Below are 13,561 nucleotides of genomic sequence, written 5' to 3'. Positions count from 1 at the left end.
TGCACGAAATTGAAAGTGTAGGATCATTATGACACCCTCCGAATGCATGCCAAGTTTCGTGGACGTGACCGTACACCAACAAGGATCCCCGGGACACTGAAAGACCGGGGTACACGAAACTTGGTGGGCATGTAACCCCACATGGATAGCATGGAACCATCGCTTTTCGTTTTGATCTGTAGCCCCCCCGCTGGACTGGACCCCCCGAAAGGAGGGTAGGGCAGACACAGTTTTCTGTGAATATCTTTAGAACCGTAGGGCCTAGGATTACCAATTTTTTGCGTATGTTTGCCTCCAGGGGTCATGTAAACCCATTCCATATTCACACATGTGCATAAACGGATACACACGCACACACATACATTCACAGTAATCCTAAGTATGACACATACTCACACAGTAGACATAAGTAAGTAAGTATAAGTATATATACTCTTTTGATCCCGTGAGGGAAATTTGGTCTCTGCATTTATCCCAATCCGTGAATTAGTGAAACACACACAACACACAGTGTACACACAGTGAGGTGAAGCACACACTAATCCCGGCGCAGTGAGCTGCCTGCATCAACAGCGGCGCTCGGGGAGCAGTGAGGGGTTAGGTGCCTTGCTCAAGGGCACTTCAGCCGTGCCTACTGGTCGGGGTTCGAACCGGCAACCCTCCAGTTACAGGTCCGAAGTGCTAACCAGTAGGCCACGGCTGCCCCAATAATATATACGTATGCATGCACATGCACACACACAGACACATAAACAGGCAAACACACAAGCACATGCACGCACACACACCCACCCACACACCCATACACACATAAACATAAACATGTACACGCACACATGCACACAATTCAAGAATTTCTCAGATTATGAACAGGCAAGACCTTGGCCTCAGTGGTTTAAACAGTCCATGGTCTGGGTGTGAAATGTCCTTTAAAACATTTTGGGCCATTGTGCGTACTCTTCTGGTATGTCCGTACTCTTCTGGATGTCCTGCAGGGTAGGGAGAGGTGCTCTGATGGTCCCTTTGGCAGTAAAAGTCAGGTGTCTGTAAAAAGAGAAAGAAAGCATACGTTACAATTGACCCTGTCCATGAATATAATTAATGTTAACTACTCAGCTTGTGTGACAAATAAAAGCAAACCCACAATAGCAGCCTAGAAGTCAGGTGCAATAGTTAGAAGTAATGGAGATATGTACTACAGTTGTGCTCAAGTTTACATAACCTTAGCATACACATACATTTAAAAATTATCTGATCTTAATGCCTTACTTTTTTAAAAAAATGAGGAAAAATCCAACATTTAAGGAACACTTATTTATTTACATTAAAGACAATTGGTGTCCTTAAAGGCTGGATTTTTCCTCATTTGTTTTTTATTAAGGCATTAAGATCAATTTCCAAAAGATGATTTATTTGTATTCCTCTTTTTAGTCAACTTTAGCATGTTTATTCTTCTGATAAAGAGGATATTTCAAAGTGACCCTACACTTCTGCGCAGTATCATACCTAATTGCAACACTGTCTGCAGAAGCTCTTGCCTTCTGCCAAGAAATCGTGGAAATTATTAGGCCTGTTGGCATATTTTAGTTACATTAAAATGACTACCAAACTGATTTTGTAGAAGTGTCAAAACAATAGTAGCAAAGTGGGCTATTTATTACTACTATTCTGATTATTAACATTATTGGCTCATAGTTTGACGTCAATTTCATTTGAAGCCTTGTTTCTTGATTAAATCAACATTGGTTTATCCGTCATATTGACCCACGTTTTATAGACAAGTTACAGCATGATTGATCCATTGTTGGCCCACAAGGAAGCCATAGCTTGTAATGTTAAAATAGTATGAAATTATAGATGCTCAACTTAGTTTATTAAGCCTTTCTTATGGTTTGTAGCATATATTATAGTATTTATTTATGTTCATTAGGCTATTGATTGAATTGTTGTTTATTATTGCTATTCTTCTTAATGTAGGCCTATTCTTACCAACTTTTTAAATTGTTTACTGTTAAATTTAACTTTGTATTGTTGTTACAGTATGTGGCAACTCCAGCTGAACCGAATTAGTTTTGGCAGACAGCATGATGGGAAAGCAGATAGTTTAAAATGTGGACTTTATTCCTCCAACAGATCTCATGCATATTATACATAAAAAGTATATTAGGCTAGGCCTACAGACTACAGCAACTATAAAATCTCAAAGATATCAGTGAAATTGAACCATAACCAAAATAATTAGATAAGTAGGCTAGCCTTGGCCAGAACAAAGTAGTCTTTAAATAGTCTATTTTTCAATGTCCTGAAATTAGATAGAAATCAAACGGCAAATAGCCTATCAGTGATGTTGTATGGTACGTTTTGGACGTAGGGCATGTGTGACTGTTAATTAGGCAGATCTTGGGCCTAGGCTGATATCTAATATGATAGCCTATCCAAGGGTGGTAGACCTACCCAAAGATATCCAGAAATGGTGTGTGTGACTTGTGATTTGGGTATACTGATATCTCATTGGCAAATCAGGAGTCAAAATAAATCAATATTTTCACTGATTCTTAAAAACTCAGGTTATGATCAAAGATGCTCCTGATATGCTGCATGTCATAAAAAATATCAGGTCAGTATATCCCCTGATTCAGAGCCTTTTCACCAAGTGACACTGATTAAAATAGATAATAGATCCAAGTACGGTGACAAATCCCATCACCAGTTGCTAAATATCCAGAGCTTCGATTCAAGCCCAAATTCACTGCACAAAGTTTTCAGGAAATACTTGTATTACATGCGAGAAACATAAAGACGTGCATTTGTTTGTAATGACGCGGAAGCGATGCAGGCCATTGTTTTGCACAAATTGAAGCAGAAATAGACCTACACCAAATGTTGAAAAAAACGTTCACGTGTGATGAAGTCTTGGGTAGGCTATGTTATTCACCTATTCTGATTCTGAAGGAGAATATCTGCCTTTTGGAGGTTATGATCGATCGTCTATTGACAGTGATAGTCTGTGAATGGAGGTGCGTCTTTGCGTGTATACGACGGTGTCCACTAAGCATAGGCCCTACCATGCTTATTTCGACAGGCTACTTTATAATAGGCCTACAATAACGGTTTGTGGTTGTAGGCTAGTAATAGTTTACTATTGTTAGTTTACATCTTAGGCCTACTGTTTTCCTGTTAATTTGTTATGTGGGTAATATGACAAGACCTGTAAACCTGCTCAAATATGTTCAACATCCATTATTTTCTGAAATGTGCATATTTTGAGGTGCTTGCCATCCAGTGGCAAATTAGATACATTTACCCACTTCATAAACGTTTGTTTATACTCAAAGATTTACAGTAGGATTTACAAGCCTTACAAAGACCACTTTCAAGCCTTTTGAAATGTTGATGCCAAAATCCAATGGTGTTGTTTTCTTAACCCTGGTGCCTAAAGTTTGCCATGGAGGTTTAAATAAGTTATGAGAGGAACATATTTTTATTTGGAGTGAAACACATACATACCTGTTTTTATTCTTTTTGTTTGTTTTCATAATTTGTATTAATATTTATTTTATCATTATTTTATTTATAAGCTAAGGTTGTTAGCACAGGTGTCTAAAAAGAGATAAAACGATTTGCACTTTCTCTTTGCAGTTCTGTGTAGTATTTTTAAAAAAAATGCATTTTCAGAAATAGCCGTTCTTTTTTTTTACGTGGCCCTCCAATCAGATGACGTTGGCCGAAGTGGCCCGCAGCTCATTTGAGTTTGAGACCCCTGCTTTAACACATTCAGTTTAAACAAGGTTATGGTAGCCTTGAAAATGTCGATATCACTGTGAAAATTTTAGACCCCTAGGCACAGATGTGAAAAAACCCCATCAACAGATTCAAGGCATCTCTCTGTAAAAAAGATGCCTGTTACAAGGCATGATTATAACACATAGCGTAACCTGTGTTATTTGACTGAGGGGCCGCATTCAAATATCAGGGGTGAAGAACATAAGTCATTACGTTACAACCTCAATTTCAAAAAAGTTGGGACACTGTAAAATGTGAATAAAAACAGAATGTTATGATTTACAAATTATATTAACCCTCTATTTAATTGAGAGTAGTTCAAGACAACATAACAACTGTTGGAGGAGAAAAAATATTGTTTTCTGGAAAATATTTTGAATTTGATGCCAGCAACAGCGAAAAGGGAAATGAAAATGAAATGAAATGAAAAGGGAATGTGATATTTCTTTGCCAGATGAATGAATCAAACTTGGACTGTGGTCGTTTTTACACAGTCAAAAAAGACGATATAATGTAGTACTTTTTTGCCTCCCTTGCAGACTTGCTGACTGTAAGCTAACAGAGAAGTTCTGTGAGATTGTGGCCTCAGCTCTGCAGTCTGCAAACTCCCCCTTAAGAGAGCTGGACCTGAGTCAGAATGACCTGCAGGAGTTGGAGGAAAAACTGCTCTCTGCTCTACAGAGTCCAAACTGCAAACTGGAGACACTGAGGTCAGTAACATTGCTGACTGTGATGACAGACACAAATAGTTAAAAGTACACTGTGTGAACCAGTGAAGAACAGCATTACTGTTTTAGGGTGTTTTCACATATAGTCCTTTTAAAAGAGCCAAACTCAGGGTTAGATTTACTAACACTAGCACAGTTTGCGTTGCATCTGTTTATGCGAGTTCGGTATTAGCGCACATTGTGCTGCCTCAATGTGCACAGTATTTATCCAACCAGCAGCTGATCTGGTAACTAACCTTTCTCCACCCTCTACCGCAATTTGCGAGCATCCACAACTGAACGGCATATTTCAATCACAAACGCAGTTGAATGAAGTTCGCTGATGACAATATTATAGCGATCATGAAAGCGATGAAAGCGACACATAGCGATCATGAAACATTATTACAACATAGCGATTCTGTTGTCTTTAAAAAGTTCCTCTTATTGATGCATGTAACCGTAATTTGGAGTAACACCTGCTTCTACCAGGTGGAAATATTTCACCGCAAAGCAAACGTGTGCATTCATGGCCAGTTTTCGGAAATACAGGGGAATACCTAATTAGGCGCATTTTGCACTTCTCCTACATTTTAACACGAAACTCCCACTTTCCCCTGACCCTCCTCTGAATGCATATGCATGACACGGGAAAACGCAATTTGCCCATTTCAGCTTCTGCAACAGGCAGTTTGCGGTTTTACTCAACTGCGGCCTGTTTGTAAGTAGTTCGCATTGGTTATGTCAGTCTTTGCGAACAATTAACGCCTGGAAACAGGCGCAAATGGCTTGATAAATCTAGCCCTCAGTCCTCTAAAAGTGGACCAAAACAAAAAGGACATTTTGTACATTTGGAGTTAATTTGAAAAAGGACTCCTATCTCTTTCTGGTGCACTTCAGCTCAGCTCAGACAGGGCCTCCGGTTTCTTACTGTTCACACTATCTGGTAGCCTAGAAATCTAGACGCACCCTAGCGGCAGCAAATTAGATTTTAGATCAGGGCTAGTCTAGCAAGTCTCTGTTGGCTTGTGAGCTAGAAAAATGTAACTTCTATCAGGCCAATCAAATTGTGTATCGAGACGTTAGGCGGGCTTAACATAATGATTGATGGCAGAGTTGCAACGGTTTGGCTTGAATTCCCTGCTACTTGAAAACAAAGAAGATGGATGTTGCTGTTGGCGAACAGCATGACACAAGTTAAGCTTTTTTTAAATTGGCAAAAGTTTGAACTAGCCAACTAGCTCCGCTGGTGGGAAAAAGCATGGGACTCATAACGCTGACCCATTGCGTGCAGAGGGAATTTGAAAGACAACTGATTATCCCGCCCCTCGGACTGAGCACTGCCAGCGGTGAGTGCCCAGACCCTACATTTTATTGTGGGTCTGGCTCGTCAGGCTAACTATCTGGAGGTCTCAGACCTTACTTTTGATTATTGGTTATGTAGTTGCTCTGAGTTAGTTATGTATTTTCATCATCATTCATTATCAGGTTCAAATAATTATCATAACCCGTGATTGCTTTGGTGATTTGTTTCATATACATATATATATATATATATATATATATATATATATATATATATATATATATATATATATATATATTGGCACCCCTGGTGAAGTTCACTAAAAACAGGTATAAAAACAGTCATGTTTTGGTGATTTATTGTAATCTCACAATGAAAACAATGAGGAAAAATCCAACCTTGAAAGGAAGCAAATGTATTAGAAAAACTCATATTCAAAATATAACAGAAGCATTTTTTCATTCATATTCAACTCCCTTAAGTTAAAGGAGAATTTTGGTGTGATATTGACCTAAAGTGTGTTGAAACATGATATAGAGTGTGAACGTATGTCTCATAGCTCATAGCTCTAGTTAGCCGATGCTACCACCAGTTTTTCGATGGGTGTGCCTCGGGCATCGGCCTAGCCATGCAAATAAATCACTGTTTTACACCATTTACGAGGCTCAAAGTAGCTCTATACTTCATTGGTAGACTTCCGAGGGCCTTGACATTTAAAACGAGACATTGAGAATTTTGAAAAAGCACTGGTAGTTTATTCACAAGACGATTTATACAGACAGTACCTTGAGGAAGTTTACCGTTCGCCGCCATCTTGAATTTAGTCACGATAAATCGAGCGACGAGTACGAATGAACAGGTATGACAAGGGATCAGATTCCAAAAATAATTCCGTGAAATCCATGCATTTCCACAGAATATTTTTTATACTTCTACTTAGTTACTTTACATCTTTGTGTATATGGGGCAGTTATATTTATTTTCCTCTCAAACTCGACTATAAGTCGCTCTGAAGTAGTCAAAAAATGTGTCATGAACAGGAAAAAACATATATAAGTCGCACCGGACTATAAGTCGCATTTAGAAATGTATTTCACAAAATCCAAAACCAAAAACAGAGACTATGTAACTGGACTATTGAGGCCAAAAAGATTAATGTTAATGAAGACGAAGGGGTGATGGCAGCCAAGAGGAGGACCGGAAGGTAATTGTAAAGCAAAAGATTCACTGAAAGAAAATGCTATGTGATACAGCAAAATTTACCTAAAATGTGGAGAATACAATTCAATCAAGCATTTTGGGCGTCACAAGCTGGCAACAGATTAAATGCTCACAAGAGAGAAAAAGTACGTGACCGAAGCAAGCCAGGTGTTAGGCCTATAGGCCCAATGGTAATTGTAAAGCAATTTACAAAAGATTCACTGAACAAAAAAGGCTGATATGGTACATGAAAATTTAGTTAAAAAAATGTGGACAATGCAATGTAATCAAGCATTTTGGGCGCTGTGGAGTCACAAGCTGGCAGCAGATTAAATGCTCATGAGAGAGAAAGAGACGGTTTTAAAAGGAGATGACCGAAGCTGTGCAAGCCAGGCGATAGGCCTATAGGCCCGATGGTACAGTAATTGTAAAGCAATTTACAAAAGAGTCACTGAACAAAAATGCTGATGTGGTACATGAAAATGTAGCTAAAAATGTGGAGAATGCAATGCAATCAAGCATCGATGTGGAGAGACAAGCCGGCAGCAGATTAAATGTTCACGAGAGAGAAAACATTGCGGTTTTAAAAGGACGTGCAAACCGAAGCTGCAACAAACAGGTGATATTTAGACATTTATTTCACAAAATCCAAGACCAAGAACAGACAGACTATGTAACTGGACACATAGAGGCCAAAAATATTGAGAACTCTACAGGGAATGTTAATAAAGACGAAGGAGTGAATATTGGCAAGAGGCAAGACGAAGGCTTGAAATTTTAGCTAAAAATGTGGAGAATGTAATGCAATTAAGCATTTTGGACAATATATTGGCACAAGCTGGCGGCAGAATAAATGCTCGGCTGGCCACCTCCGAGAGAGCGAGAGAAAAAAAGATGCGCATTTAAAACTAGGGCCTAAATTTCAGCGCGGGATTGCGGGTATTGAGCACAAGTTATTAAGTATTGAGCATAATAATAAAAGTCCCGCAACTCTAGCCATCATAATGCGAGAAATTCCCAAACATTTTACAGCGCTGTCTGATAACGTTAATCTAATAATGGAGCGGCCTGAATGCGCGACTGGACGGACAAACTCTGACTTCAATTTAACCTCATGCAGAGACACACACACACGTGCGCGCGCGCACAGGACCACTTTGGAGGTGCCTCTCTCTCTCTCTCTCTCAGCAGGATTTGTCACCGCTGAAGTCAAATTATAGCCTAGGCGTTTCTACAACCGCTATCGATAGGAAAGGAAAACAAACGTTTAGCGATCAGGAACCGTCAGGAATTTTGCAAACACAGAAGCATGACCGCCTATAACCCGAGAGAACATGGACGTGTTCTCCATTTGAGGAACGTTATAATCGATTGCGGACGTGAACAGACAGCTACAGACACGGAGCGCATAGTAGGCCTAGTTTCACTTTCTAGTGTGCATTACGTGAAAGATCATTAGTAGAAAAACAGCGATCAAATATTATGTGGGAGTGAGTTTTTTTTCAAATATTTTCATGCATGTCTAGATAACGGGTGAGGAATGTTTAGGAGACAGACTATCGTAAATCCTATAGGCCTTTTTTTCTTACGTGGTGCGTTTTATTGTGAAACATAGGCCTACTTTTCGTTTGGAGCAGCATACCGGTAGGATATCAAAATCAGAAGATGTTCAATTTGGGATTTAATTTACGTTTGGACTGTTTGATTATACTGCTAAATATCGGGACTGATGATGACTGAAATCTGTGGGGTATTTGATTTTTCACTATTATAAGTATATATACTCTTTTGATCCTGTGAGGGAAATTTGGTCTCTGCATTTATCCCAATCCGTGAATTAGTAAAACACACTCAGCACACAGTGAACACACAGTGAGGTGAAGCACACACTAATCCCGACGCAGTGAGCTGCATGCAACATAAGCGGCGCTCGGGGAGCAGTGAGGGGTTAGGTGCCTTGCTCAAGGGCACTTCAGCCGCTTTCTACTGGTCGGGATTCGAACCGGCAACCCTCCGGTCACAAGTCCGAAGCACTAACCAGTAGGCCACGGCTGCCTCTTCCTGCACATTTAAACATAACATGTTTTTATACTCTTTTGCCTCTCTTTCAGACTTGCTGGCTGTAAGCTAACAGAGAAGTCCTGTGAGGTTGTGGCCTCAGCTCTGCAGTCTGCAAACTTCCCCTTAAAAGACCTGGACCTCAGTCAGAATGACCTGCAGAAGTCAGGAGAAAAACTGCCCTCTGCTCTACAGAGTCCAAACTGCAAACTGGAGAGACTTAGGTCAGTAATATGCTGAAAACACAGAGGCCTTCTCTTTCTGTCTCTCTCTCTCTCTCTCCAGAGGGGGGGGGGTCAATTCCCCATAGTCTGGAGTGAGACTATCGTCGTTTTCATGCGAGATTGATAGAGAGAGGGAAAGTGACAAGACACAGAGAGAGAAAGACAGGCAAGTGATTGGCCTCTCTTTGTGCTATTTTTGCAGACCTACCTATCAGTTGTTTCTGAGGGCGGGCTTTATCTCTCTCTTTCTGTTATGCGTAGCCTGCCTGGAGCAGCGATATGACCAAGGAAAATAAGGAAATGTTAGCTAACAAACTCATGCCACATGCTACACTAAAGTGTATCTCTGAATATAGACTCGAGGTAAAACATCACATTGTGAGGCTACTTTTCTCCACCCCTCGGTGGGTTAAATGAGACTCGCTGAGGTGAGGTTAACAAGTGTTTACTCGCAAACTCACGTTTCCGCTACCCTGGAAATCCAGAGTTCTCGCGAGAGCACAATGGAATTGTCTCTGCGAGACACTCTGGCAATGAGCAATGATGCACGTTACTGTTTCCCCTTGCATTCCGGGGAACCAGCTAAACTGATGAAGACAGCGCTGCAACGTTGGAGGACAGTACACATTGGTCGTAGTGGTATCCTATTGAGCGTCAAAGTCCGAAATCATTCGGAGTAAACATGGTCTAGTGTTATCCAATTGCATGCAGTGAGATTTTTAAATGCATGCTTGTTGCCGCCCCTCGAGTTGTGCCCCTACATTGCTCTTTGCCAGACCCTTAATCTTTCTAGATTATCAGGTTCTGGATTTTCCAGGCTACGTTCTCGCAGCTGGCCGTTTTGAATTGCTTTGCGAAACAAAGCAAATCTGCACTGAGTGCGATTGTGAATTTAACTTGGCTTAATAGTTTAATATTGTCTTGGAAAGTTATTGCTTGTTCACTTGTTTATTTCAGTTAGCACTATAATTCCCATGTGTCGATGATGGTTAAGGCATAACATTCTCAGGGAGCGCAGACCTTTCCAAGGCCAAATTTAGCTATTTGCAACAAATCTGAAAGTGGACCTAGCAAAATTTTTTGACCTGCTCAGTGATGGGTGTTTAATATGTTTGTTTTCTGTGTAGCATATAGATCATAATTCTTGATAATTAGTGCACAAACTTGATAATTAGTGCAAGCAACCTAATAGACTGACATAGCACACCTATTGCTGAGACCCGCCCCTTTAGTTGGAATAAGTGATCATTGCAGCCTCAGTAGACACGAGAGGAGCAGAAAGACACCAACATAACATGAGGGATAGATGTATTTCTTCACAAATAATAATGGATTGAAAAGAGGTACTTTTTAACCAGACATGCTAGAATAGAGACCAGAAAATGGACATCCACAGTCCCTTTCTATCAACACCAGTGGTTTTCATAGATAAGGTTTTAAAAGGACGTGACCGAAGCTGAGGCAAGTCAGGCAATAGGCATATAGGCCCGACGGTAATTGTAAAGCAATTAACAAAAGATTCACTGAACAAAAATGCTGATATGGTACATGAAAATTTAGCTAAAAATGTGGAGAATGCAATGCAATCAAGCATTTTGGACGATGTGGAGAGACAAGCCGGCAGCAGATTAAATGCTCGAGAGAGAAAAATATGCGGTTTTAAAAGGACGTGCAGACCGAAGCTGCAGCAAGCAGGTGATATTTAGAAATGTATTTCACAAAATCCAAGACTAAGAACAGACAGACTATGTAACTGAACACATTGAGGCCAAAAATATTGAGAATTCTACAGGGAATCTTGAAGACGAAGGAGTGAATAGTGGCAAGAGGCAAGCCGAAAGCTGCTGACAAGTGCCCGACGCTATTAAAGCAATTTACAAAAGATTCACTGAACAAAAATGCTGATGTGGTACATGACATTTTAGCTAAAAATGTGGAGAATGCAATGCATTGAAGCATTTTGGATGATATAGCGTATTGGCACAAGCTGGCAGCAGAACAAATGCTCGCCGAGAGAGCGAGAGAAAAAAAGATTTATTGAAAACCAGGGCCTAAATTTCAGCGCGGGATTGCGCATAAAGTATTAAGTATTGAGCATACTAATAAAAGTCCCGCAACGCTAGCCATTATAATGTGAGAAATTCCCACACATTTTACAGCGCTGTCTGACGTTAATCTAATAATGGAGCGGCCTGAAAGCGGACCAACTCTGACTTCAATTGAACCCCATGCAGAGACACACACACGCGCGCGCAGGACCACTTTGGGGGTGCCTCTCTCTCTTTGCTCTCTGTCTCTCTCAGCAGGATTTGTCACCTTTAAAGTCAAATTATTATAGCCTATTTCGTGCTTCTACATCAACCGCTATCGACAGGAAAGGAAAACAAACGTTTAGCGATCAGGAACCGCAAACACAGAAGCATGACAGCCTATAATATAACGCCAGAGAACATGGATGTGTTCTCCATTTGAGGAACGTTATAATCGATTGCGGACGTGAACAGACAGCTACAGACACGGAGCGCATAGGCCTACTTTCACTTTCTGTGCGTATTCACGTGAAAGATAATTAGTAGCAAAACAGCGATCAAATATTACATGGCAGTGAGTTTTGTTTTCAAATGTTTTCATGCATGTCCAGATAACGGGTGAGGAATGTTTAGGGGACAGACTATCGTGAATCCTGAATTTATGGCTGGGCAAAGCACAGCATCTTTATTTGGACCATGGCTTGTAGCCTTCGAATCAGCTATAGCAGGGACTTTCTAATGAGGAGACACAGCACTCAAAAAATACTCCATAGAAATGCATGGGGCTAGTTTGTCACGCCAATATGGCCGTTGTCTACACATATCCCACCCCTTCCTTGGCAAAACGTTGACATGTGAATACATTGAGCCAATCATATGGTGTGTTGTGAAGACATCGTGCCAATCATGTGTTGTGATATCGCCGCTGGAGCAAGATTGGTGTTGTGAAGCCTTGCGCACGCGCAGTTCGACCCAAAGACTGTGCCCGATGAGTGCCCATAAAACGTTGGTATATGGCCGCCGAGTGGAGGGACTTGCCTAAAAGGACTTTGGCTATAGGCCTTCATTTCTTCCATTTTACTGTGAGACATAGGCCTATACTTTTCGTTTAGAGCAGCATACCGGTAGGCTATCAATGGCATTGGGTCACTATTAAGTTTCATGTATGAAAGAGTGTCGGGATGTCCATCCGCTTATTGTGAGATAAGGCATCCGCATTCATTCATTCATTCATGGAACGTGTGCTGTGCTGCAAGGGAAACCTTATTCCGTATAGCCAAAGAGGTCTAAGATAGCCTACATTTAGTTATTTTTTAAATTATGCATGATTTACTTTTTATCAAATTCGTAGGCTGATGCCTGGCAGCAACAATTGTGTTTAAATTAGAGATGCACCGATATGGAATTTTAGGGCCGATAACGATAACCGATATTTATTGGTTTGTTGTGGCCGATACCGATACGATAACCGATATTATTACTCTTGAAAAAAAAATGTGAAAAGTGATTTGGGGAAAGCATTTAATAAGCATAATTTTATTGCAGTAATTTTACCTACCACCAAATAGGACGGCAGTCAACAACATAACAGTAGCCTAGCCCTACAGTATGTGTGGCTCCTTTAAGTGAACCTGACGTCAGTGAATTGCGAGTGAGTGGCTAAAGAGTTTGAATCGTTTGCATTTAGGACTAAACGCTCATAAACGGCTCAGCTTGGAATAAGCTACAGTATAGCGACCAAATCAGAGTTTGTGAGGGAAACTTAGGTTTAGTTTCAACTGCGGGTAACTGAATAAAGCTGCAACTCCTCAGACTGTATCTTATGTCTACTCTGTTGCGCACAACCTGCTGCAGCAGAAATGAAAGGAGTTAGCCCCGAAGGTTTTAATAACTTATTATGATGACCTGTCTGGAACTGAAGCACGAATGGTTAGCATATTTCTAGGTAATAATACAAAACCCAAGCTAAAGTAATGCAAATATAATACTAAAACACAACTTAGAACTAGGCCTTCTTATGTACTCGTCCCACTAACGAGTTTGTTTATTTGTTTCCCCGACCAGCGCAGTAAAGTGCAAACACACCAGCATAAGACGGCTCTAGATAGGGCTGAGCTCCGCTCTGTTAAGGTTAAATGGCGGATCATTCACGAGAAGATTTTGAGATGCACAGATTCCCAAATGAACGTGAAATACATTCACACCGCTAACATTATATTGAGGAAAAAGTATAGCCAACCAAGCTCAAGTAGC

The 13,561-nt window shown here is 40.6% G+C and overlaps 1 protein-coding gene across 1 annotated transcript in view; it reads left to right on the top strand.

Moving 5' to 3' along the window:
- LOC143126108 (NACHT, LRR and PYD domains-containing protein 12-like) overlaps window positions 1-13,561 on the top strand; it is an 87,002-nt gene that overhangs the window by 31,725 nt on the left and 41,716 nt on the right. The window contains exons 8-9 of the mRNA XM_076288027.1: window positions 4,323-4,493; window positions 9,108-9,278. Coding sequence (XP_076144142.1) covers window positions 4,323-4,493; window positions 9,108-9,278 — 342 coding nt within the window. The remainder of the gene's footprint in view (window positions 1-4,322; window positions 4,494-9,107; window positions 9,279-13,561) is intronic.

Source organism: Alosa pseudoharengus, unplaced genomic scaffold (assembly GCF_046254945.1).
Source record: "Alosa pseudoharengus isolate Yale_2024_CS ecotype anadromous, Long Island Sound unplaced genomic scaffold, YU_APseudo_1.1 YU_APseudo_1.1_scf_1, whole genome shotgun sequence".
In the NCBI taxonomy this organism is placed as follows: domain Eukaryota; kingdom Metazoa; phylum Chordata; class Actinopteri; order Clupeiformes; family Clupeidae; genus Alosa; species Alosa pseudoharengus.
The sequence above is the reverse complement of the archived record's forward strand: the minus strand, read 5'-3'. Positions and strand labels throughout refer to the sequence as shown.